This window comes from Oryctolagus cuniculus, chromosome 14 (assembly GCF_964237555.1).
Source record: "Oryctolagus cuniculus chromosome 14, mOryCun1.1, whole genome shotgun sequence".
Classification (NCBI taxonomy): domain Eukaryota; kingdom Metazoa; phylum Chordata; class Mammalia; order Lagomorpha; family Leporidae; genus Oryctolagus; species Oryctolagus cuniculus.
The window spans coordinates 94632430-94660285 of NC_091445.1; the positions used below are offsets into that span (position 1 = coordinate 94632430).

Here is a 27856-nt window from a genome sequence, read left to right on the forward strand (position 1 = left end):
CAGACTGATGGATCAAGAATATTTCCAAGCACGGTCAATGTGTTAATAGTGGCATGATGGTCTTCAGTATTTAAGCCCGTTTTATATAACAGGAATATCTCATGCGCCATGCTCACAACGCTTTACTGGTATTGCAGAGGTGAAACCCACAGAGGAGCTCATCAGATGACGCTCCCTGCACAGAGGCAGGTTCTGACACTGCTACACTGCCTCTGGAATCTGAGACACGGGGCCTCTCCACAAGGCGACATGTCTCCCCCTAGAACGGGGGCTTTTCAAATGATTCACACCCAGAGGACATGCTCTCCATAACCTGCTTTAGAGCCAGCTCTTCACCTCCTGCATCCAGCACACTGCATGCCAAGTGTCACGTGGTGTCATACAGGGGACTAGCCCCATGCTACCAACTTCATGCCACTCCAGACTCAACCCCATGCCCTAAAGGAGAACACACATTTCAGTTCTGTCCATCTCTCCTCCTCTCTCGGCCTACTCAAATCCAGACACCATTCTTCACAATTTCTATTTTTAGGTCAGATTCCTCAGCATAAGTTACGAGACATTTTGAGATGAAAACAACTGAAGTTAGTAGAAGGAACTGGATGAGCATCAGTGGAGTTCTGTATGGACATGGAAAAGCTTCCATCCCAAATCATGGTCTTGAATGTAAACAGAATGGAAGAAGTAAAATTCACCTTTGAAATAGTTTCATGTCTTCAAAATAAAAGTCCTAAAGATGCAAAAACTACTTTTTAATTCTTAGAGTACAGAACTCAAACACTTGACTTGCTTGGAACTCATTGCCAAAGGTAAGCAAAGGCCATGAGGTCTATGAGCTGACACCTGACCCATGTGCTGATAAGAAATACTCTTTACTGAATGAAGAAACTGAATAAATGTGTTTGTCTTCAATTCACCTAAATTATTTTTTTCTTTTTTTGACAGGCAGAGTGGACAGTGAGAGAGAGAGAGAGAGACAGAGAAAAGGTCTTCCTTTTGCTGTTGGTTCACCCTCCAATGGCCGCCGCAGCTGCTGCCGGCACATCGCGCTGATCTGAAGCCAGGAGCCAGGTGCTTCTCCTGGTCTCCCATGGGGTGCAGGACCCAAGCATTTGAGCCATCCTCCACTGCACTCCCTGGCCACAGCAGAGAGCTGGCCTGGAAGAGGGGCAACCAGGACAGAATCCGGCGCCCTGACCGGGACTAGAACCCGGTGTGCCGGCGCCACAAAGAAGAGGATTAGCCTAGTGAGCCATGGCTCCGGCAAATTCACCTAAATTCTTGAGAGTTTTATTTCTGAGTCTTACGTGTCACAGATTTTCCTGTTCCAAGTAGTTGTCATCACTGATGGCCTGCTTGAAACACTCACTTTCCAGTTGTTCACTTGCCCACTCCCGGCTCGCTCACTCTTCGCAACCCATTCATGCACATTTGCTGAATACTCACCACGGTCTCCCTAAGTCAGGGAAGCCAACATAAAGAATTGTCCTGGGTGGTGTCTCCAGTTGGAGCCACAAGCAGGATAGCTTGGCAAATTTTGCAAAAAGTGCTCCACAAACAGTAGGCATCGCTATCAACATTGCCATTGCGAGAACTACCACCACTGTCCTTATCACACATGCCAGCATTTTGTGCATGGCAAAAGCACGCACAGTCACGGGGACGTGTGAGACGCTGTCAGCAGGCAGCCATCACCGTGGCCTGTGATGTCAACAGAGGACAGTCTGAAGGGACCCCAGTCACCCACGCAGCCCACTGTGAACTGTCACCTCGTGGCTCAGGACTTGACTTCTCGCTTCCCCCACACGAGCACTGATGAATCGGGGCTCCGAGTTCTGGATGCCGTGCACAGGGCCAGAGCTCAGGCTTTGGTCACTCCTGGGGGCCAAGTCTGCGAGCAGTGAGGCTGCTTTCTTCCCTCCACACAGCTCCTTGCCTTCCCCCACTGCGTTCCCTCTTTCAAGTAAAACCACTTTTTTTTTTCTTATTTGGAGGAAATTCTTTTTCCATCTAGACCCAGTCTGAGTGAGGGAAGAAAACATTAATAATTGACTTCTAAGAAAAATAAATGTAAACGCTCACATTTGTTGACTTCAGTTAAGCTCACCACCTGCAACGACTGGAGCTGCCAATGCCTGTATCTCGACTGTTCATCAAACGCTGACTTGCTCAGCCCCTGGTGACTGAAATATTTCTTGCCTTGATTGTTTAATTAAATTCAGGTATGGTTCAGAGGACAGAAAAGCCCCATGTCGTTAGAATAATGAGAGTTTTTGAAGTTTTAACTCTAGCAGACTATTAAAAACACAATCATGTTTTAACTGAAAGCTTCATAAAGTGCAGTTGTAATTTTCTAAGTAATGAAATAGTCAATCATTACCTGTAATGATAAAGGGATCAGGAATGGGATATAAAGATTCGTTTTCAGGTCATCAGTTCACAAAGCCAAAGCCTGCACAGTCCCAGTGGGACTCCATCCAGCACAGGCACACATGTGTACGCACACACACACTCATTCTTTGCACAGGTGCAGATGACAGGCGTCTGTGACCTCAGCCCATTTTTCAATAAAAGATGGAGAGGCTGGTTTTGAAAACCACAAATCACAATCACTGCTTTTGTTTTTCCCTTTGACCAAAAAAAAAAAATCAGGTTGGAAGTAAAAAGCCATAGAAAAATGATAATTCCTGATTGTACTTTTTCTAGGAGGAATGCCTACATGGCAGCATTTCATGACTCTCGGTGACAATTTTGTTCAACATAAATGAACTCCCTCTACAGACTTGACTGGGTGAGTCAACATCTCTATGGCAATCACCCCACACAAGAAGGCCCGGGCCCCATCCTCTACAAAGATGCACTTACTTGTGTCCAGACTCGTGGGCGATGGTGAAAGCCAGTCCAAGACCTGTATCTTCATTGATGGTACAGCTGCGATATTTACTACACATTCCACTTATGGGTGCAAATCCTATTAGGCATAAAGACCAAAAGGGCATACGGCAGTGTTGATGTAATGAAATAGAGGGAATTGCACACTTAGTTTCTTTCCTAGAGTGAGATCTGGTTTTCATCCTGATTTGGGGAAATATGAATGGGAAATGTTTTGGACAATCATATAAAGGATACTTAATAACGTAACAGGAGGGCATCTATTCCCAGGAACCAGGTGATTCTGTCCTAGGGAAAACAATGCACGGTTCTATGTGATGTTCCTGTTACAGGCATGACTGGTATGAAAGAGAAGACAGGAGTACTGCAGATGGAGGAGAAATCCCTCCTTTTCCTGTGTATGTTCTCAAAACCCAAATGAAAAGTACTGTAGAAATGGCTGTGTTGGGAGAGCCCTCCCCCTGAGGTCACTCCCAGGTTCATAGCCATTCCTTAATGGCTGTGTTGGGAGACCCCCAAGATCATGACCAGATTCAGTGCCTCATACTTGTCACTATGAGCCTCTGTCAGACCCACCGCCATGATTAGTAGAGAAAAGGAACTCAGAGAAAACTCAGCAAAAGGCAAAGGCACACAAGGAGACATCCGGGCAGAACTAGGCACAAACTTCTAGGAACCTTCTTCCAGCGACGTAGCACAGGACGTGCTAAATTCCTCTGCTGGAAGTTGTGACAATGAGGATAAAATGTTGGTTGGCAGTGAAGTCCCTTAGAGACTCCGTGTCCAGGCTTTTTACTGGAGGATGACCACACTGGCCTCTGTGCCCAACACATACCAGAACTCCAGCCTCCCAGAAGGAAGACAGGTGATAAGCTTAAACTTCACTGTTTGCACAGATGGTTTAGGCACATCAGCCACTTTTCTCAGGTTGTGTGGAAGGAACCATTCAAGAATCTAAATTCTCAGAGGCCAGCTTTGCCTTCAGGGCTTTCCAGAGACAAGGAGCCAGGCTACCATGTTAACTCTGTTCTGGACAGTAGGACTGACCTCCACTAAACAGGGTCCTATCTGAAGGTTTTCATAATAAGAATCTCCCTCCATAAGAACTTGCAAAGAAATACAAAGTTGGGGGAAAAAATGTCCAGTTGAGTCCTGGTTAGTACCAGAATGTTCTCCATTGACCACCTGAAAAAAATTCATTGTTGTGCCTCAGATATGCACAGCTCTTCAACATGTTAAATAAGTGCTAGGATTGATATTTACAGGGAGATGAGAAAATGGGAAATAGGATATAATGTTATACTATTTCTACACATATTCATGCTTGTACTATTTCTGCCAAAGAGACGCACTTAAACCTATTTAATCCATTCTCACAAATGATAGAAGAAATGGAAGAAATAAATTATCTCCACGCTTGATGAGATACAAACTCTTGAACGTGTTTGAAGCTTTTCCTTGTGCAGTATTACTGTTGATGAACAAAAGTACACTATCCTGTTTAAGGTTCACACAGGGGTAGGAGTCTATTCTTTACGACTTTGCAACATCAGCTACTGTTTGTGATTATAGAAGAACAGCAACAATGCCCCCACCCAAGGTCACACCCCACACGCAGCCCTCAGAACACTCCAAAGACTCTTACCCAGGGTGTCACAGGGCTCGTTCTTCCAGGAACATATGTCCAAACCAGTCAGCAGGATGGCGTGGTCATGGCGAGTCCCATCTTTCCCCATCAATCCAGACTGCCACTGGCAGAAGCTGCTTAAGGTGTGATCGGCATGATGACTTATCACCAGTCCTGGCTATGCACGAGACCACGCCCCCACGGCAACAGGATGAAAGCATGTTACGATGCATTGTCATCAAAGCAACTGCCGTCAATGTGAAGTTCAAATATATACCTGGATCTGAAAGCACGTAAGCTAATATATCCATTTTATGTGTGAAAATTCAAAGAAGGGTGTATTACGTAAAGCCTCTACAGCATACATGTAGACACTGACATGCCTTTTCTAGCTATGCACATATGCACTTTGGATGTGTCTGGCTGACCCCAACTGAATGGTCAGTGACTCAAGGTAACTCATGTACATGATTTGTTTTCATTCAAAGTCTGAAAAACACTTAACAAAACTATATAAAGCAACAGAATGATTTTAAGTGGCTTTGCACACAAGAACACACCTAGACATGTTCATTGCATAAGTAAACTGCACATGTGGACTTTGCAATCAATGGTTCTCAACATTTATTATTCCGTATTAAATGAAGTAAGTTTCCTTCAAAGGCAACATGTTTACAAGTCAATTTGTAAATCTTTGTTTCTAGAAAATACATGCTAACTAGGAGACTACACAGAAATGGTGAAAGATCAAGCTCTGAGCCACAGGAAGGACCAGAGTGCAGAACATCAGAACCGAGGGACTTGGGGGTGTGGCAGAACGTCCACCAGGAAGGGCCCCACTGTGGCATCTGAGCCTTCTTGATAGGACTGCTCAGTCTGTCTGTGGCTGGTCAGAGAAAGCGAGGTGACACAATAGCTCCCTTTCAGAGTCTCATTGTACTGAAAGCGCTCACTGCCGGTGTGTCTAGTTAAATGTTTTGTCTCTCCCCGATCAAGATTTCTACTTCAGTGTTTACTTTGCCATTCCAGAGGTCAAACATACCTAAGCTAAAGGCTAGTCTTAAACATGAAGGCATGCCTTACATTCTTCAGCTGGGATCTCCAGGAAAACTGCATTAATTAAAGTTAACACAGGTGTAGATCAAACGGTAACCTCGCTTATTCTTTGCAGCTTGGATGAATTCCAAGGTGGAAACGTTTTAATACAAAGAATAATTAACCTGTCACCTGAGATGTCCTGCCCCTGAGACACCCCCCCCCCCCCCGCCAACCACACACTCACACAAAAGACAGCTGAGTGTGTAGCTTCCTTGACCAGTGGGGCGAGAAAGGGCCCTGCCCACACACACCACCCCTGCAAGAGAAAGAGCAGCATCCCACAACTGTCACGTCTGTGTTCTCAAGAGAACAGGCAGGTGTCATCTACAAATGCTTTGTTTTATAATCGAGGAAACTGTGGCTAACAGGATTCTCAGACGATGTCAGCAAGGGTGGAAGTGAACGCTGTCCACTGTCCACTCTCCAAGCCGAGGTAGTGGTCACCCTGGCACAGCACAGGAGGGAGAATCTTTTACAACTGAGATGCTCCGTTCTCCTGCCATGAACTGTCCACACTCATCTCCCTGTGCACTGAGGTCCACTCCGCCCCTGCAGGAGGTCTGGCATGGAGGCAGAGGAGAGTTTTCACCCCCTGCTACCAAGATCCAGCATTGTGGCACTGTTTGGGTCTTGGGCTGCAGTGAGAGAGGTATGATCAACATTCCAGAATCTACATAAAAATAAAAACCTGAGAGTGAGGGTGGTGAGGGCCAGCGCCACCAGCCTGAAGAACAGGAGGTGACAGAACAGCAATGCAAGGCCAACAAACACCTTCCAGCCACAGACCCATCTTCTGGCAACAGGTACCCTTCGCCCAGTGGACTGAAGACACACTTTGTATGTGGATTCCTAGTGTGTTTCCCACCCACAGGGGTGAGGCAGCTCTTCTATTCTGATTTCCTCCTAAGCCAATTAAAAGACTACTCCTTACTACCCCTGGTAAAAACATAAAATAAAGTACTTTTAAAAACTGAAAGGAAACTCATAGCATGAGACACAAAACATTGAGTCATTCTTGTCCCCCCAAAGAAAATTAAGAGTAAACATACTAAAGGGGAAAAGTGCAAAACTGGACATTTATTTTTCTGGGGGAAATAAAACTACTGGTTTCCAAGACAGAATACCTGTTCCTCCTCTAGAAGAATCAGGCCTACGATTGCAATGTTGATATTTCCTCCTATTGTACCATCCTTGAATAAAGCCGACACCTGAAAAAGACAGGATACCCACATCAGCCTGGTACAGGACAACATTTTCCCTGCTCACTGGTGAGGCCTGGAGTCCTACTGCGAAGGCCGACCCCTTGTTCTTCAGTGATGCAGAGTGGAGTTTTCTTGTATTGCTGGATGAACAGGTATAGACAGGCCTAACCACCAAGGCAGAACCCATGCATCTGGGGCGTGGAAATAAAAGGTTGCCTTTGGTGGGTTGATGGGATCCACCTCTCATCCTCAAACAGTCAAGACCTCCGGTTGAGAGGTGTCCTTGCTGGAACACATGGGAAATTTTATGGGTTTTTAGTCCTAGGTATGACTACATAAACTGAGCATGCCCCGAGCCCCCTGGCAAGGAATCCCAGGAGCACAAGAGGAATTCTTGGGATAAGACTGAGAGGATGCAAGAAGGAGAAGGGGAAAATGTGGTCAGAAGGTGATGAAGAAAGACTCAAACATGGAGAATACGGGTCACAGAAGTGGAAACAAGTGATGAACGTGACATTCAGTGGTGAGTACGGAGAGAGTGACAGCCAGTACAGACACCGGGCGTCTACAGTGGCACTGAGTATAGACATAGTGAGAAAGTTCTAGAGCCAAACATTTTCACAAGTCAAAGCAGTCCAGGCCATGTGGACCTCACAGCATGAGATCTTAACCCCATGCACTAGCAGGTGGCTCTGTGTCACCACTGCCCCCAGTTCCACGGGGTTCAAGAACCCTGTGGAACTCTGAAATGGAAGAAAGCAACACATCCTCTTGAAATGTTGTCAGTGGTGAGGGACAGCTGCCCCCACATCAGAGTGCCTGAGTTCCAGTCCAGGTTCTTCTCCTGGTTTCCGTTTCCTGCTCATGTGCCGCCTGAGAGGCAGAGGCGATGGAGCAAATAATCGGATTCCTTGCCTTGACCTGGCTCAGCCCCAGCTGTTATGGGCTTTTGGGTAGCAAACTAGAGGATGGGCACTCTCTCTGTTGTCTTTCTTTCTCTCTCTCTGCATCTCAAATTTAAATTTAAAAATAAATTTAAATTTAGATTACTGTCATTAAAACTGTTTTTAAAAATCCACTCTGGTGACTCGACTGTCTTCTGCCATCTAGACTTCACCTGCGTGAAACTGACCTTAGCATGGCTCTCCTCACGCCCCCGCAGCCGCCAGCTGAGACAGATACACACTTTACCTCAGCTGACACCCTAGAGGGCTGTGCTACTTTTCTAGTTCTGTAGATAAAACAACTTATACTCAACATTGGTGAAACCACAATCCAAAATGGTGAGCCTCTGACAGTCATCTACAACCAGGAACGTAACATGATGAACAGGTGCTCCACACGCACACCTCAGCATCCTCCTAGAGACAGGCTCAAGCCATTTTTTCCTTCATTTTGTGTTCTCTGAACTTCTGAAAATGGCTCTTTCAACCGGGGCACAGTGTAACAATAAAACATTTCTTTTATCTGAGACCTGAGCCAGCAAGTGAAAAGTATAAAGTGAAACAGGTGCGCACACACATGTGCGCACACACACACACGCACACACACACCTCTGCATAATTACACAGGTAGCCTCAGCACCAAGGCTGGCCCTACCATGTTGAGCACTGTCAGCACGTAGGTGGTGATATTTTCATGGCCATGGTTTTGCATCATCGTTTTGTCAACCACCACCAATGTCTCCACGTTCAGCTCTTCATTTCTATGGGACTTCAGCAGAGAGCGCTTATGCCGGAAGCCGGAGTTATACTCATCAGGCAGGATGAACAGGTCGTCTTTGGGAGGCTGGGGCATGTCTATGGGGGAGGCACAGAAAGCCAGTCAAAGCAGGTGTCATCACACAGAACCAGTGGGCTAACTCAGTCCACAGAAACATGGGCTCAAAAATCAAGGCTCCTGATGAAAGCCATACAACTTTTAACACCCTGCATGGAAACCTTATGTTGAAGAGAAACACTACATTTAGATAAAACTGGTTTAGTCTAAGTGTCATGGAAATCACTGATGGATCCAGCTTTATGCAATTGCGTCTTGGTTTCATATAATGAGAAGGGGCTCCTTGGCTTCCAGGCCCTCCCATCTAGAAGTCTGATCTCCAGACGTAAGCACAGGGCTTCGTGAAACAGGCTCCCCAACGCGTTCACGGGAAAGCAATGGTGCTGTGCACTCCGGAAGGGAGCAGCAGGAGCCGGCACTGTTGCGCTACTGGAAGACTTTAAAGGACCTGACAGTTTTCAGCGCTGATTTCAGTGTCTGAACACAAACCCGTTTGTCTACGTTGCTTCAAGCGGATCGTCCAGTGTCTGCAGTGGGCCACTGCGTCCTAGTGAGCTCCATGCTCTCAGCTTCCATCTTCCTGCCCCCCCCCACCGAGGCCGAGCCCACTAAGATTGTGGTTTTGAGCTTTTCAAGTCCATTATGGTGAATGTAGCACAGGATCTTGATTTGTGGGCTGGAATGGGTTCAGATGCCACATGGGCACTGAGAGTTGAAGTGACCTTAATTTCTGCTCATGATTGCCTGGGCTCACTTGGTCACCAAGTCTCCCTGAGCTCCTGCAACACGCCCACCTCTGCGCAGGTGCTGGGGGTGGTGGGAGAGGCTCACCAGGGGCAGGTGCAGCGGGCGATGCTTTGGGGAGAGCTCAAGGAAGTGAGCGGAACTCCAGAAAACCCGAACCATCAATGCCAACAACAAGTCAGGTATCACGACCAAAAAGACCTTCATGAGATCATGGTGACAAGTGGTAGATTAATGAAGTCGCCTAAGCTGCCCTTTTGATGTGGTGAAGTGCATAAATACGTGCATAAATACATTACCTCAGCAGGAAAGCCATGTGGGCTCTACTGAACCTAAACCTCAAAAATACAGAATTACTGAGCAGAGACGCCGGGGCTCTTTGAGGCAGACTCTGCGCCCATGAGCAGCGTCATTTAATCGCTCAGGGAACAGTCCTTTAAGAAAAAGGAAAAAAAAAAAAAAACCCGAGATGGCCTAGTGTCCACGGCCTACCACCTACCATGGAGGGTGCCCGGCCCTGCTCAGGCCGCAGCCTCTCTGGGGTCCCTGCTGGAGTTTAGCACCGACACCCAATCTCACCTCTCCAGCAGGCTTAGGCCAGACAACCACGCGGTTTCCACTGGCTTAACAAACATCCTCATGGTTCTACACACAGAAAGAATCGCCCTTACATACATTTCTTGCGTCTTCCACAGAAATGCTGCTTTTGAGGGAGCCCCAGGGGAAAGCTGGGCGGTTTCCACCTCCCAGTGGCCATCAGCACGTGGCCGGCCCTGGGCGCTGCGGGCACTGATCTCTTGTACAGCACGTGGGAGGGCGGGTGGCCCCCTGCAGAGCTGCTGGCTTGGCCCGCCAGGTGTGGAGGCAGAGGCTTCAGGAGGTAATCGGCTGCTTCTGTCCTGATCATGCCTGACTGGAGAGAGAACAGCGGAAGGGAACACGGTCACAGCCTCCGTGGAAGAACCACGGTCACAGCCTCCGTGGAGGAACCATGGTCACAGCCTCCATGGAGGGGAAACAGTCACACCCTCCGTGGAGGGAACCACGGTCACAGCCTCCGTAGAGGAAACACAGTCACAGCCTCCATGGAGGAACCACAGTCACACCCTCTGTGGAGGGGAACACAGTCACAGCCTCCATGGAAGAACCACGGTCACACCCTCTGTGGAGGAACCACGGTCACACCCTCCGTGGAGGAACCACGGTCACAGCCTCGGTGGAGGGGAAACAGTCACACCCTCCGTGGAGGAAACACGGTCACAGCCTCCGTGGAGGGAACACGGTCACACCCTCCGTGGAGGAACCATGGTCACAGCCTCCGTGGAGGAGAACCGCGGTCACACCCTCCATGGAGGGGAACCACAGTCACACCCTCTGTGGAGGGGAACACAGTCACACCCTCCATGGAGGAACCACGGTCACACCCTCTGTGGAGGCCCGGCCCTTCCCCAGCCCTCGTGGTTCCCGTTCACTCCTCCTGAAGCTCCTGGCCCTGCAGCCGACCACACTGTGAAAGGGTTCAGATGCCGGCCCAGGAGGCGGGATGACAAAGGCCTCCCCTATCCACCTGCGCTCCCTCCAGACCTTTCTCCTGAGCCCTGGGGGTGGGCTCCTGTGGCTGGACTGCAGGAACAGAGGGCCCCCAACCCACCAGCGTGGGGTCCCCTAAACCAAAGTAGGGGGAGGCTGGGGATGAGCAGTGCACAAACTGAGGCATCAATATTGGGCTCAACAATCCAGATACAGAGAAAAACGAGAAAGAAACTCTGTTTAAGTGAATCTTTTATTTATTTATTTATTTGACAGGTAGAGTTATAGACAGTGAGAGAGAGACAGAGAGAAAGGTCTTCCTTCCGTTGGTTCACTCCCCAAATGGCTGCTACAGCCAGTGCACTGCACTGATCTGAAGCCAGGAGCCAGGTGCTTCTCCTGGTCTCCCATGTGGGTGCAGGGCCCAAGCACTTGGGCCATCCTCCACTGCCCTTGGGCCACAGCAGAGAGCTGGACTGGAAGAGGGGCAACCGGACTAGAACCCCGCACCCATATGGGATGCCAGAGCCGCAGGCGGAGGATTAACCAAGTGAGCCATGACGCCAGCCCCTAAGCGAATCTTAAAACGTGAATAAAATGAGATACTTTTTGGAAAAGTATAACTTTACTGAATTGACATAAGTGAAGTGAATTGACATAAGTAACCAGGAAGCTCTTTCTAAGTAAGATATGGAAGAAAACAGGAAATCAATGGTTTTATAAAGCCACCAAAAATGTCTGTACCGCGTAACACGCTAAGAAGAAAAAAACAATATTAAAAATATCTTGAGGGGCAAAATTGAACAATTACATTTTTACCTTTTAGAGTAAAAGCTTTTCAAAGCTGGAAATACGGCTGCTGCTAAATAGGAGGACAAACAGGCGGAAGTGCAAACAGCCCACAGTCAAGGCCACGGCGCTGTGCCACAGGCATCACCACTCCAACGGCACAATTCAGTTCTAGGGACTCAGCCTTTGGGACCCTTGCTAAATGCTTCTTGTCAGCACACCTTCCATAATCACAAATACAGCATTGCTTATAATATGTATAGCAAATAATGTATATATAATATATAGCAAATATAGCATTGCTTATAATAAAAAACACAATCGACACAAAAAATAAAAACAAGAAGCAATTTGAATATGTATCAATGAACTCAGGGAGTTTTTTTCAAGTTCAGTTGTATAATTAGAGCAGGAAATCATTAGAAGTTGGCCAGTTATGTATCCACAGTACTCACAGTCAGGATTATTATTATTATTTGGTCCCTGAGACTGTAGCCCACATTTTATACATACAATAAACTCATCTCTCAGTGATGCCTGGAAGTAAGTAGCACTGGTATTCTCCTTTTGAAGGATTCAGAAAGAGAGACACAGGCTGCTGAGCTCAGCTTTTCAAGGTCATGTGGCCAGGAAATACTGTGTACAGACTGAACAAAATCGGAATAACCATCATACCTGTTAAGATGTTTAATAAAGGTTTCTGAAGGTACTGAATTTTTTAAGTCTACAAAAGAGTATGCAGTGTGATCCCAATTATGTTCATTCTAAAAATTGTACATCAACCCTTAAAGAATTTTCCAGGAGGACTGATGGGAAATTATTGGATTTTCTTCAGGGTGAGAACATCAAGTAGGAGGGGTGCGAAAGGGGAATTCCACTTCAGTTTTACAGCTTTCTGCATGGTTCAAGCTTCACAAGTCTTTTAAAAAGAACTTTAAAAAAGAGTTTTCAAAGCACCCATCCTTTAAAACAAAGGTCAATGGCATTGCTGGGGTGCAGGATGAAAGGTGAACTTTTAAAGAAACCTATGAATGTTATTAAATGTTGCCCCAATGATATCCTACAGGTACAACAGATGCTGAAAGGATACCCAGGGATCATTAGAACTCCAGCCATCACTGCTATTATTGTGCCAAGTTTCTTCAGTCATTGTGTTAACGTGGTACACTGAGTTAGGGCCTTGTTAAGTCCTGTGAGATGCTGACACAGGGTGCTTGCTCCAATTTGCCTCTGACTTGGGGAACCTGAGTCTGATTCTCTGTGGGGACTTGAAGGAGAGACTTGCCAGGATTCAATGCGTGTATGTGTGATGAAGTCCTGGGCTGTCAGGAGTGAGCCTGGGTCTTTGCCCGCTGTGAGAGGACCTGTCTAGAGACGCAAGTCTGAGACCTGGGCAAAAGGCAAACTCAACTCCAAGGGAAAGCAGCGTTGGGAGGGTAAACAGAAAAGAAAGGAGGCAGGCTGGTCACCCATTTGCAGAGGAAGCACTGGTCACTGGGATCTCCCTGCCTGGGGGAGGAGGCAGGAGAAGGTAAACTATCAGAGAAGGCATCAGGGCGCTCGGGGGTAGACCTCCTGCGGCCGGAACACCACCAGCAAGCGGAATGCAGAACCTCGGAATGCAAGTGCTGGGTGGAGGTGGAGGGGGCATAGAAGCAGCCTTTCGTGACCTCCTACACCTCCCAGCTACAGGAGAACGCAAGGATACATCACAGTTACAGTTCCACCAGGGCACAGCCAGTCTGGAACTAAATAATGGCTATATCCTTTCTGCGTCTTAAGTGACCCAGAGCAGCATAAGCCGCTGTCCACGTGTTTAACCTTGTGTACTAGCCAAATAGCTTCTTTTCTTTTTAGACTTCTTAAGGTAACTACTTTACATATTAAACTAAAGCAGAAAATGAAACACATTATTTTGTTTTTTAAAAATACTTTTTCTGATAAGCAAACAATCCTTGCCTTTTCAAGCACCTCTTTTTTTTTTTTTTTTTTTTTTTTTTTTTTTTTTTTTTTTTTTTTTTTGACAGGCAGAGAGGACAGTGAGAGAGAGAGACAGAGAGAAAGGTCTTCCTTTGCTGTTGGTTCACCCTTCAATGGCCGCCGCGGCCAGTGGGCTGTGGCCGGCGCACCATGCTGATCCGATGGCAGGAGCCAGGTGCTTCTCCTGGTCTCCCATGGGGTGCAGGGCCCAAGCACTTGGGCCATCCTCCACTGCACTCCCGGGCCACAGCAGAGAGCTGGACTGGAAGAGGGGCAACCGGGATAGAATCTGGCTCCCTGACCGGGACTAGAACCCGGTGTGCCGGCGCCGCAAGGTGGAGGATTAGCCCAGTGAGCCGCGGCGCCGGCCCTAAGCACCTCTTAAAAGATCATCAGCCCCTTAAGAATCTGGAATAATGGTCTTCAGCAGCCCCCCCCCCCCCCCAGCACGGTGGACTCAGGGAAGGCCAAATGATTCCGCCCCCACGGCATTTTTCATCCAGCTGTGGGACTTGGGATGGTGTGCTGAGCCTTTCTTTTTTTCAAGTTTTAAAACTTTATTAATATAAACAGAACAGATATCATGTATTCCACAGATATGACTCCAAGAATACAATGATACCCTCCTGGCTCTCCCCCACCCCTTCCTGCTTTTAATTTTCTGCGATAACATACTTTCAGTCCACTTCAAAATCACAGGTTACAGCTGCTCTACGTGAGGAGCTCTACCACTAGAAAGCAGAAAACACTGTTCCACTTGGTCAGCTAGAAGTGGATACAAGGTCAGCTCCTTGCCATCGCTTGTAAGACCTAACAGTCACATATTTAAAACACGTGACGTATAGTGAGCTAAACTGATGAAACAAAGACTATGAAACACGATTCTTCACCCCGATGCTCTGATTTCCTTCTGGTGATTTACGGGGTCCCTGGGAGTTCCCCCTTATAGTCCAGGCTCTCCTGCAGCCATGGCGCTGGCACACCCACACCACCACCACCACCACCGCTCCAGACACAGCTTTGCTTCTGGCCTGCGTGTTCTATGGCAGCTGTTCCCGATTCAAGCACTCCTGCTTTCCCAGGTGCAGGCTGCATTCTGGGTGGCAGAATTCTGGGAAGGCCTGGGGCTCACTCGGAGGGCAGGGCTGCCAGATTTTTGGAATCTCACTGACAAAGAAGTCAGGCATTTTCTTTATTACATTAATAAGTTAGCCTGAGTTGTAATAACATTCTATACTTAAATTATCCCTAGATATCTAGAATAAGACTGGTATTTTGATATCCTTCGGTAAGCAATGCTAGTAAATGATTAAAATGCAGTTTTTGTTTTTTTTTTTTTTTACAGGCAGAGTGGACAGTGAGAGAGAGACAGAGAGAAAGGTCTTCCTTTGCTGTTGGTTCACCCTTCAATGGCCGCCGCGGCCTGCGCGCTGTGGCCGGCACACCGTGTTGATCCGATGGCAGGAGCCAGGTACTTACCCTGGTCTCCCATGGGGTGCAGGGCCCAAGTACTTGGGCCATCCTCCACTGCACTCCCGGGCCACAGCAGAGAGCTGGCCTGGAAGAGGGGCAACCGGGACAGAATCCGGCGCCCCGACCGGGACTAGAACCCGGTGTGCCGGCGCCGCAAGGTGGAGGATTAGCCTAGTGAGCCGCGGCGCCGGCCCTAAAATGCAGTATTTCTAGAGGATTAAAAAATGCAACAAAGTTACTGTTAGCTTGTTGCATATTTGCCCACTTATTTAAAGACCAGGTGAATCGTAGACGATTACTACTTTCCTATCAAAGCGTTTCTTTACATAATCAAGAATAGTTAGTTGTAAACTCATGAAATGTCCAGGGCACACCTGCCCCAGCCCACAGTAATTGCAGAATACGTGGACTGTTGATCAGGCTTCAGGAGAGCCAGCATCTGGGGCCAGCATCGCGGCGCCAGCATCACGAGGAGTGCTGGTTCCTGTCCTGGCTGCTCCACTTCTGACCCAGCTGTCTGCTGATGGTCTGGGAAAGAGTGGAAGATGGCCCAAGTGCTGGGGCTCCTGCCAGCCACCAGGAAAACTGGGATGAAGTTCCTGGCTCCTGGCTTCGGACTGGACCAGCACTGGCTGTTGTAGCCATCTGCGGAGTGAACCTGCAGTTAGAAGTGTGCTCTTTCTCTTTCTAACTCTGACTTCCAAAATAAATAAATAAATCTTAAAGAAAAAAAAGACAAGCCAGCGTCCTCCAGGTCCCACGTGGAGCTCTCTTGGATCACATTTCTCATGGCTGATTCTGCAAATCACTTTGCATAGGGAAACTCTCATTGCTTTGGTGAGGAATGAAAGGATGGATGCCTGACCACTGAGGTCCCCGGTGGTATGATGGCGTTCCAGTGAACTAGCTCCAAGCTGGTCTCCGGTGCAGACACCATGCACCCTGGCCATCACAAACTCCATGAGGAAGGGACGGGGCTCATTATTCTATCGTTCATTATAATTCTCAAAGAATTTCATTTCTATTGCCTTTTATCTTTTCTCCTAAAGTGAGACTTGTTTTGTGAATAATCTACTAATTCTAGATCTTTTTAGTTGTATTTAAGAAACACAAGACAATGATAAACTCTTTTATTAGATTCTGCTTCTATTTTCCTCTGTCTCAAACATGGACCTGGTGCATGGATCAGTTCATTCTGTACCATGTCTGCCCAGAAATGCACTAAGTCTTGCTGGACAATTATATGAATATGTGATATTTTGAAAATCACAATTCAGTTAATGTCTGCCAAGAAGCTAAATGAACCAAAAGGCTCCCTCTTTATTCACAGGATTTTGTCACCTGATTCTTTTACTCTTAAGTACCCCTAGGATTGAGGGCTTTCTCAGCCCTCTTCCTTCAAGGACAATGGTCACAGGAATCATCCCTCATCCTCTTAAACCCATTAAATCCAGGCTTCTTAATTCAGTCATTTGTTCAGAGTTAAAGGTGGTTCCTGGCACTTTCCAATTGCTTACTTGTAGGTTCAAAAGACTAACATTTTGGTCACTTCACAGTTTGACAAAGTTTCTGGTTGAATTTGAATCTTTTTGGTTATGACATTATTCATGTCATCATACTCTACCCAGGAGGCTGTCACAGACCCTGGTTCCTACCAGTGATTCAAGGTCACATCTATGGCACCTAGACATCTGCTGCAGGTACATCGGAAGAAGAAAGGAGAAGGCCAAATCAGGGCAGGGAGAGGCAGGACTGTGAAGGCGCCAGCTGCAGGCTGACTGCACTGTAGACGTACACGTCTCCTAGGGAGACTCAGCGGGCCCTTCCCCAGTGGACAAACTCCAGCAGACTGAATTGCTTTGTTGAACTCTACCTGGAGTTGTAAGCTGGGCAGTGTCTGACTTGGGTGCCATGCCAACCACTTGCTCTCCCGGCACCTACCCTCAAGGATGGCCAGTGTGTCTCTTCCTGTTACTGCACAGCTGTGCACACCGGAGCCATTAGCTAATCTACCGAGTGATGAGTGTCATGCAGTAGAAAGGCTAGCAGCAGCAGACACGTGGTTTCAAGGTACAATGTAAGAATGCACCGTGATTATTCCCGGCCATTCCTGACAGTCACTGATGCGATTCAAGCTCGCTCCTGAGTGTGCACAGTCCTTGTCCACTGTCAAAAGCTGCACTTCTTTTTTTTGCTTTCTTAATGACTCGTCACTGAAGCTTCAAGGACACAATAATGTGAACATCTACCTTTCAGGCTTTGTGCTTAAATGTGGGGAGTTTCCATATTTTTAATATTTAATATTAATTCACATGGATATTAAATTACCAAGATTCCTTGCCTTACTGTAAAATTTAATATTTCACATAGGATGAGAAAGATGGAAATGATATTTGTGACCTCCAGTATCATCCCTGGCTGAAGAAAAATCTAGGGTAAAAGATAACTCTCTGTAGGGAAAATGCTTCTCACCCCTTCTCTCAGTTTCTTCAGTGCGGCAGGACCCAGGAGGATGGCATTCTCTGCCCAACAATCATTTCTCTCCAGGGAGCTTGATCTGTGAGTTTGGGATCAGAGTTGCACCTGCATAATACAGCCATTTTCACCCAAAGACAGCCTGCAACCTCAGTGGATGTTGGCAGACTGACAAGCACCAGGTGGGCATCTCCAGGTGCCCTGCTCCAGCAGAGTCACTGTGAGAGGTGCACAGGTCTAAATTTGGGGCCGAATTTTAGGAAATCCACTTACCAGAGAGAGCACATGCCTCACTTTTGGGGGAAAATGACTGCATTAGTAATGTACAGAATAAACAGGTCTACCATTTGAGTTACTCTTTTTGAGTTCATACTTTTCAGTTCATTCAGAATACAAGAAGGAAAAAGGGAAATATTCATTGGCTTCTTCAAATCCCAACATACTCCTTTATCCACTCTAACATAGTTTATTGATAGTATACTTACGAATACTCCAAATACCTAAATGCATGCAAAAATAGCAGTTACTCTGGCTGGGACACCACCCATGTGCTAGGTGTTTTCATCCACTTATTGTTTGTATCCTAATGACAAACCCAAAAAGTGAGAAACAGTGTGCCCATTTAAAGGAAAGTAACACCAAATTCAGAAATGTGCCCAACATTGTAGATACAGCAAGTGGAACAGCCAACATTAAATTTCAGGACGATGGCTCCAATGCCATGCCCTTCATCCCACCTCTTTCCCACCATCTTTGAAGTTACTCTCCTGGGGTGCAGTGTGGCGCCTACAGAACTCAGTGCTGAAGGCTTAGACGACAGACTGACAGTGGAATGAGACAGAAAAAGACAGATTGAGGTGACAAAGCACATGGAGAAGCAAAGCAACAGAGGAAGCGAAGGTAAAAACTTCAGATCAGAATTCTAGGAAATCAGAATTCCAACAGGATATCAGAAGTGTGGCAGTGGGAGAGACAAAGTGCTCACCACTGGCCTCCTGTGAGGTCAAGGGAAGGTCAGGTGGAGGCAGACAACCGTGAGTGGGGACGCAAGCTCCCTCGGAGTTGATTCAGATGCATTATGTATTAAAATAGTTTTTGAAAATAGTTTTCTCTAAGAATTATCAAATGGTGTCACACTTATAACTTCTTTAAAGATAAATGTTGCCTATACTTGGTTTAGAATTGACAGCATCCAAAGAGCCCAGGTGTTCTGGGCAAAGAGACATTACTACAGAGCTTCTTCTAGGTCCTTCTTCTGGGCATTTATAAGACCTGAGAGGCTAACCCTGAAATCAGTGCAATGTGCATATTTTATCAAGACCACTGTTGTCTCCTATGCTGAAACAGGAAATGTTGCAGTAGCAACATAGTTATTAACACAGCTTCTTTTTATTGAACTATAATCAATGCCAGAAATTATATTTCATAGGTACTGATGTGTCAGTCCTTGTTATAGACATATGAGAAGTTTCAGGAACTTATGGCTAGAGTCACACAGTCCACCCCAGTTCACAAGGCAGGAAGTGACTGAGTTATAAATAAAACCCCAAAACCATTTGACTCTAATGCGCTGGTGGTAACCAGGCTGAAGCTACACCGAGTAGCCCTGGAAGGAGCTACTGCTCAGGACCTCACAGCCTCCTGTGTTGAAATGAGTGGAGGATGCTCAGGACCCAGGTTTCCCAGACTCTGCTGGAAGACGGGAGTCTCTCAGAACACTACCATCTTGAAGGACTCTCTAGTGCACACAGGTGTCCTCCTATTTTCACATGTGTTGAAATTCCTTTCCCACTTGTCTTAAACTTGGTGCTACAGAGGACAAATCCAGTTGCTGACCTATGAAACACTTTTTAGTATACACATTTATTCATGTCTTACTTCAACTCTTCCTTCTATGCCAAATATCTTTTTGTCATTCTTTGTAACTTTTTAAAATATAAATATAAACCCCACCCCTCTTTGGTGGTTCCCCTAGGTCCAAAATCTAGTTTTTCAAGGTTTTGTTTGTTTGTTTTATTTTTTATCAGAAATTTGCAAACATGGAATAGTTTATGAAAGAATTAATCTAGGAATTAAGGGACGTGGTCTGAGATTTCATGATCTGCTCAGGGGCTGACATCCCACAAACTAAACCACTTTCCTTACAGTCATCACTTGGCGGCAGGTGGGTCATTATGTTGGTTATGTCCTCCAAGTTTCAGTTCCCACATTCAGGAAATCATGGCAACTTGTTGGCCATTGTGTTCAGTCATTCCTTGACTGATAAAAATGTGCAAACAGAAGATGTACAAGGAGAAGGAATGGCTTCAAGTTTGGGCACCGTGGATTAGAGAAGCTTCTGCCTGAAGAGGAAGACGGTTTTCCTGAGGAAGGCAACGAAGAGCTGAACGAAGCAGCACAGGAAACTAGAAGTACCGGGACGGGAGAGACTGCTTCAGCATGGGCTGAGAACCAGTCATTCCCCGGACTCTGAACTCTGAGTAGCAGCAGCATGAGAAACTACAAATACTGGGACGGGAGAGACTGCTTCGGCTGCCAACTCTGCCCTTTGTTCGAGACCTGTCCAGAGTACAGGGAAATATTCTCTCATGTGCATCTGGTGGCTTCCTACCCATCAAATAGTCTCCTTCTATCCTATTTCACGTGATAAAATCAGCCAATGACAGAGGTGGAAAGAGAGGGTATTACGTATTACTCCTTAGTAGAATAACTGCTTGAAGGTAAGTGTGACAGTATCTTCTTGCAGGGGTAACCAGCGAGTAGAATGGGTTTTTATGAACCTCTCCCCTCGCTCTGACTTTGACACTTCCACACAGTCAATGGCCCAATTACAGACACAGCAGAAGGTTCCAAAATAGTTCAGCAGAACCAGTTTAGAAGATGACACAGTTCTCCAGAGAACAGACACATCCAAGTCCCATCCAAGTCACAGGAACACCTGTGGGGATACAGGGCTCAGCAAGCACCCTGTCTCAACAGTCACTGAGGTGAACTATGTGGTCTTCATTCAAAATGGAGCCAAAATAGGAAAAAGTAAATATATAATGTATGACTATGCAGCGAGAACACCTAGAAGTTATCCTCTGAAATATCCATTGGGAATGGGAGGGCAGAGAATGTCATGACAGCTCTGTCAGGCAGCAACAAAGGACAAAGACAGGCATAGGGGCACACAAGTCAGGCAGCAAGGCTCAATCCATGAACTGCCCAGTATGTGTCCAGTTCAGACACAAATGGTACCACTAACATGGGAGATGAAAATTCAGTGCTCCTTGCTAATTAGAAATTACTTGTTCAAAGAGAAAATTAAATAATGAGCTAATTATAATATGAAATGAGAAATCTAATAAAAAGGGTGAAATGTATTCATACTGCACTTAGAGAACTCCTACACCTTGAACACTTAGCTAATTAAAAGTGAAGAAAAGAAACAAGCTAACATTAGCCCAGAGTATTAAAAAAATCAGAAAAGATTTGTTAAAAAAATTGGAATAACTGAACCAGTGAAAACAAAACTGATCTGATTATTAGGCTGAGGAAGCCTAGTAAATCCAAAATCTGGTTTTGGACCAAAAGGGGCATATCTCATGACACTGTGATAAAGAGAAACATAAAAAATCAAAAAAATGGGGCAAGTGTTGTGGGTGCAGTGGGTTAAATCACTAGGTGGGGAGCCCACATCTCATCTCAGAGTGCTTGGGACAAATCCCACCCCTGCTTCCTATCCATCTTCCGGTTAATGTGCCTGGGACATGGCAGAGGATGGCCCATGTACTTGGGTTCCTGCCACCCACATGGGAGACCTGGATGGAGTTCCTAGCTCCTGGCATCTATCTGGCCCAGATATGGAGTAAACCAGTGGATGGAAGACCTCTCTCTCTACCTCTCTCTCTGTGTGTCACTATGCCTTTCAAATAAGAGAGAGAGAGGATAATTAGACAAGCTAGAGAGTGCTCAGATTTACAATGGGAGATCAAACTTCTTTTGGAGATCCACTTTCACTGCACTGTGTTCTTCTACATTAGTGAACCTGTTCTCTTAGTTGTGCTAACATATTATAACAATTTAACTCTATTGAAAGAAACTGACTAGACTTGCCCTATCTACAACACGCAGCTCCACAAGTTTAGATCTAATCAAATAATTAAAATTAAAAACTCCATCCTTTATTGCTCAGTAACAACAAGTGGGTACTAAGTACAGGTAAATAAAATAAAATGCAAAGTCCCTTCTCACTTGCTCAGTTGCCACCTACGGCTAGTGGCAGCCCTAGACACACAAAGGCATTCTCTTTCATGGCACAAAGCTCTACTGGTGACCAAACAGCCGCTGCTTACCAGACCCTCGACTGCTCATTGCTAAGACTGATTCTCTGGGCAACTGTGTTTCCTGATGGTAAGTGCTGTATATCACACAGTTAGGAGCAAGCTCATAAGCCACACCCACTAGCATGCTTGTAAAGTTGTTTCAGCTGAAATATGTAAAATGTGTTACCCTAGACTGATTACTAAGTAACACTGCTCTTGGTTGACACAAACATGTCTAAACCAAGAACAACCTAAGCTTTGATTCTTGCGCCCTATACTTACACATTCCCAAGACCCAAAGACAAATATTTAAGCAAATGATCATCTAGTCAAAACATTGCTGCTACCAAAGATAACTTAATCGAAATATCATGGAGGGAACATTGTAATAGATTCCTTTGCAAAACTGTAATATTTAGACATGGATTTAATTCCATACCCCAGAAGAAATTCGCAGCCCTTCATTCGTTCAGTGACTATTCCTTAATTGCCCGTTAGGATCCAAGCACTGGGCTAGGCAGTCCAGACACAACAATGAACAAAACAGACAAATTTCCCTTTTTTGTTGAGCTTAGATTCTCGCATGTGTTGGGGGGCTGGATCGTACTAAAGGACTCCGCAGTGCAGGGAAGGGGGTTTTGATTTTGCACTGGAGTCGGGCAGGCCTTGTGGACTGGCATTTCAGCAACATCTGGAGTGAGGGGAAGCAGCTGTGAGGCTGGGGGGGTGGGAGGCTGCAGCACAGGCAGAGGGAGCGGCCCCGGCAAGGGCCTGACTACGGTGGCAGCCGACGTCTGTTCTCACATCCACACGATACAGCCTCCAATAACAACAATAATCAGCCATTTTTATTCTAAGTCAGCAGGTCCTTGCTCATTTTCTTGGACATTCTCTTCCAAGGACAGTTTAAGCTTTTGGACTTTTCCCTCTAGCTTGAACCACCTGCCTTCACCGTCTCAGCACTGCACCACACATCTGGATCCTGACACTCTTACTGCAGCACCACCCCCTTGTACAATTTCTTTTCTCTACTTTTTTAGAAGAGGAAAAGCATCAATCAGATTACTGCTTAAAGCCTTGCTGTTGGTTTCCCTGTCTGGAGAGTCTGACCCAGCACTCAGAGCAAGGCCTCCCCGCACCCTCTGGCATGAGAGGGCTCTGCCCAGGGTCCTCTCATGCCACCTCCCTGGGGGCTCATGGCATTCCAGCCATGCCAACCACACTTCCCTCCAGGAACAGCCAGCCTCCTTTTGGGCCTCAAAGCTTTCCTTGTACTCTCCTTTCTTCTTGACACCCCCTGTGCCCACCTCTGCTTGCCCCAGTTTTTCTCATCCTTCAGTTTAGAATGGTGTGGTGTAGACACATTTGCCACCATGTTGATCTTCACAGTGAAATGGACATGAGACTTGGGCCTTGTGGCACATACAAGAGCCATCAGTCGTCAGACACGTGGCCTCCAAGGCCAGCTACCTGGTTTGAGTCCTGTCTTCACAAGCAAGTTCTGTGTGTGTGTGTGTGTGCTCATGTGTGCTCACGTGTGTCCCAAGATCTAGTTTCCATGTTTGCAAACAGATCTATTTCACAGGGTTACTGTGCAGATTAATTAGACACACTTTAAAGGTGGAAAAATATTTTAGGGCCATTCATCAAAACCATAGCACGTGTTTTTAAAGAACAAAGGCAGTGCATGGGAACCTGTACGAAACGGAAGAGAAAGCCTTGCAGGACTCTGTGCATGATGGGAAATGACCAAGAAGCTAAGCGTGGGAGTTGAGCCAGGACGGCTATTGCCTGGGCTGACTTGGCAGAGCAGTTGGCCACAGTGGCAAGGCATGGCCAGGAGGAAGCCAGGCAAGCACATGTGTTTCTCATCAGAGGCATGGGTCTCCAGGGTGCTGTTACCTAGGTCTACATGCCATTGCTGAAATCATCCATGGTTTTACACACACACACTCAACCCATCCCAGTGTGCAAGCCTACGGCACCCTTCCCTCTGGCTGAGGCCAGCTGCTGGCCTGCAGCAAATTCTGTGATGAGCTCATCCAGCTGACACTTAGCTCATGAATCAGCTGTTTTCTTTGTTTCATTTGGCCATGGGAGGTGTTTCTCTGATGGCCCAGGGCACTGAAATCCAGTCTCTCACAGGAGGTGCTCCTTCCTCTCAAGCTGCAGGACAGTCGCACACTTCTGTTGACCACAGTGACAATGACTGTGTTCATCTATGGACCACCTACCATTCTGAGGCCTTCATCCAGGTACTTTATGTCATATTACCCATTTTCCCTGGAAGAGATTCTCAAGAAGAGATTAGCAGCTACGTTTTGGTAGAGGAAGAAAATGAGGTTTGCACAAGCCAAGCATCCATCAGCTGATGAATGGATCAAGAAAATATGGTGTATCTACACAGCAGAATACTCTCGGCAATGGAACGGAATGATGTTCTGATGAATACTACAACATGAACGAACCCCAGAACAGGGTGCTGAAGGAAAGAAGCCACATCAAAAGGCCCATATTGTGTGAAATGTCCAGAAAAACCAGAGTTCTAGAGACAGAAGGCAGACTCAGGGCTGCTCTGGCTGGGAGTGGAACTGCAGATGGGCACAACAGCTCCGACTGGGGTGAGGGAAACGGTCTACAAACTGGATTGTGGAGACTGTTGATTAACTTTATGTATTCATTTTAAAATTATTAAATTGTGTACTTAACCTGGTGATAATTCTTTTTTGTAAATTATTCTCAAAAGTGTTTGGAAAATAAAAGTCAGGCTCTGAGAGTGTGACCAGGTTGTGGTGGGCCCACGTGAGCGCCTGCTGCAGACACTCCTTCCTGCCATTCTGTTCCTGAGCACAGAGTGGGGCTGTGCTAAAATCATTCTAGCAATGTCCTTGCACGATGACCAGGCTAACTACGCAGCATGGAGACTTGAAAGGACAATGGATGGGTCAGGCACATCACAAAAGGCACAGAGACAAATAACAAAGCCGAGAACCTGCATCGAGCCCCAGGAGTGTGGCCTGTGCCCAAGCCTTCTTTACTGACATATGGAATACTGCAGGGATGTGTACAAGAATCTCTCTGGTTTCCTTTGCAACACTCAAAGCCAGCTGAGATTTGAAAGCAGTTGTTTCCTCATCTCTCCACATTGTCACCCATCTGGGCCTGCTGAACTGGAAGGTGGTGACATTTTCCTGTGGGGGGTCCTAGCTACAGGTACCCAATAGGAACCTGACGAACTTTCCCTGAGGGTGGGACTACAGGTTGAGGGTATTATCCATAGAGTCTGCACCTTCCGTATACCCAGTGATCCTTATGAACACCTCCTGTCTGTGAGAACCATCTAAGAAGGTCCTCTTCCTCCCAGATACTCTGACTCAGCAGGTCTTGGGTATGGTACTACAATGTGCATGGCAGACACACCGCGTGTCAAGAAGGCCAGTCCCTGCACATCTGTCCTGTCCCCTTCCCCATCCTCTTCTCTCCCCTTCCCTTCCATTCTATTCTTCCTAGGTCTGCTATAAGGGAACAGGAAAGACATTCCTTCTGTGGGAAATACAGTTTTACTGGACATCTACTTCATGTTAAGGGCTTTATAGGATGTAATATGACATTATTTGGACTTTGTTATAACTGAAGTTTCCTTATTTTGAAGTGAGGTGACCTTAGACACCAATATTTTCTGATGGTAATTTGATAAATATAAAAAGCAGACCAAGTACCAGGATTCTCCAGTAAACTAGCTGGAATTGACTTGAAACATGGCCTAATAACAGCTTTTGTGCCACAGGGCTTAAGGATGGTCATTTGTACCAACACTATATGTTCTTCATGACTTCCATTACCAAGTAATATCCCAGACAGTTATTTTAAACATCTGTTACTATGGATACCAAGTCTGACCACTTAGAATCCCTGAAGTCAGTTATATACATGACTGCATGCACTCTCATGATTAAACCCCAAGGGGACTGTGAAAGTTACGACTGATCTCATTTCCAGGCTGCTAGCTCAAATCGGATAATCACCACATGATGTGTTAACACCTACCTGGTAGTCTTATTCAGAGCATCATCCTAAGAAGCTATTATCAAGAATTTACCAGGCAAACATCATCCTGTTTTTGGAAAATTCAGCACTGTCAACAGGTTAGCCAGTCAGTCCACATGAATCAAGGCCATTGTTGCACAGGCATTGTGAACTTCATCATCAGCAGAAAGTTCACTGTACACTTGGGAAGACTCTTTACTTACAGAGGAACAAAGAGGAAAAGACAAAACAAACACAAAATAAAACAAAAATGAAAACAACAACAGACGTCGCAACAAACAAGAAGAAGAAACCAGGCCATGCTTGGTCCCTTTCTGCGACTCACTGCTCATTTCTGTGAACAACCATGAAGCCGTGCACCGCTACCTTTGCTAGCCAGTGTGGTTAGTGTAAGATTTCCACCACTGGCTCAGAGGGAGAATTCCCAAAAAGCTCAGCAAGACTCCCTCCTCATTCCTGAGGCCAGAAAACCGCCCCTGGCAAAGGCAAAGTAAGTGTGGGGCCCAAAATGCAGCACAATAGCTAATGTGAATCACACACAATTTTTTTTTTTTGCATTAATTGAATGCTACTGATAATGTAGCCTCAGAGTCAATTATAATGATTGGAATTCTACTAACTACCAAATATTCCCCAAATAGATGAAAGTTAACTATACCTTCCTTGTCGCTCCCCCATTCACGGAGGAACGACACTAGACCCTGCGCTGTTCTTTTCCACCCAGCCCTTCCCAGGTTGGCTGCCGGTCCCTCACTCGTGGAGGAACGATGCCGTCCCGGGTTAGCTGCCGGCCCCTCCACCTCCATGGAGGGGCGGCACCCCCCGCCACTTTCCCTGCTTCCACGGAGGAGCGGCACACCACCGGCCGGCTCTCTCGGGGGCTGCTCAGATGTTCCTTCAGATAGATGTTCCCCTTAGATGTTCCTGGTGCATGTTGTCTCTCTCCTCCTTTATAGTCCTCTTCCACCAATCCCAACTCTGCTACCCACACGCCGAGTATGCTGCTCTCCTCCAATCAGGAGCAGGATCAGCTCCTACAGGTCATCACTCAAGTTGGCGAGAGGCAGCTGCGTAGAAGCTGTTTACTCCTCTCCCAGCACCATATTGTGGGAGAGCAGATGCAGAGAATAAGTCTTAATTCCAGTAACTTAGTCTAGTCTCAGTTGCTCCCCACACTTCCTTAACCTTTAGGTAGTGGAGGGATGGATTTTTTTTTTTTTTTTTGGCCAGGCAGAGTTAGACAGTGAGAGAGAGAGAGAGACAGAGAGAGAATTACAGACAGTGAGAGAGAGACAGAGAGAAAGGTCTTCCTTCTGTTGGTTCACTCTCCTAATGGCCACTACAGCTGGCGCGCTGTGCCAATCTGAATCCAGGAGCCAAGTGCTTCCTCCTGGTCTCCCATGCAGGTGCAGGGCCAAGGACCTGGGCCATCTTCCACTGCCTTCCTGGGCCACAGCAGAGAGCTGGACTGGAAGAGGAGCAACCGGGACTAGAACCTGGGGTGCTGGCGCCGCAGGCGGAGGATTAGCCAAGTGAGCCACGGCACCGGCTGCGGAGGGATGGAATTTAAACAGAGATGTCCAGCTGCCCTAAATATGCTGTTATCCAGCGCCCAGTGATACCTCTCTACTGACTCCTGTGCTTTGACTATAATCCAAACTCACAGAACAACGTGGAAGCTGAGACACAGCTCCGAGTGTGTCTGCTGTCCTACAGGTTGCTGCCAACACGCTGAAGCTTGTGGACGTGGTCCCCACGCGATCATTCACCATCCCAAATCTCTGTCAGTTCTGCCGAGGTGTAATGTAGCTCCCAAGTCGTATGATTAAAATTACAATTAAAATATAAGCAAGCCGATAAAACACAGTGCATGATCAGCAGACAAGAGGTCCAGTCCCGGCTCAAAGCTTTGA

General features: G+C 46.7%; 1 protein-coding gene across 5 annotated transcripts in view; it reads right to left on the reverse strand.

The window, feature by feature from the left end:
* The window catches only part of ADAMTS16 (ADAM metallopeptidase with thrombospondin type 1 motif 16), a 133430-nt gene that overhangs the window by 86276 nt on the left and 19298 nt on the right, over window positions 1-27856 (reverse strand). For all 5 annotated transcript variants that reach the window (XM_051837039.2, XM_051837041.2, XM_051837040.2 and 2 more), the window contains exons 4-8: window positions 10018-10255; window positions 8419-8618; window positions 6742-6825; window positions 4538-4697; window positions 2866-2971 (exon numbers count right to left, since the gene is read on the reverse strand). In XM_051837039.2, the coding sequence (XP_051692999.2) occupies window positions 2866-2971; window positions 4538-4697; window positions 6742-6825; window positions 8419-8618; window positions 10018-10255 (788 nt within the window). The remainder of the gene's footprint in view (window positions 1-2865; window positions 2972-4537; window positions 4698-6741; window positions 6826-8418; window positions 8619-10017; window positions 10256-27856) is intronic.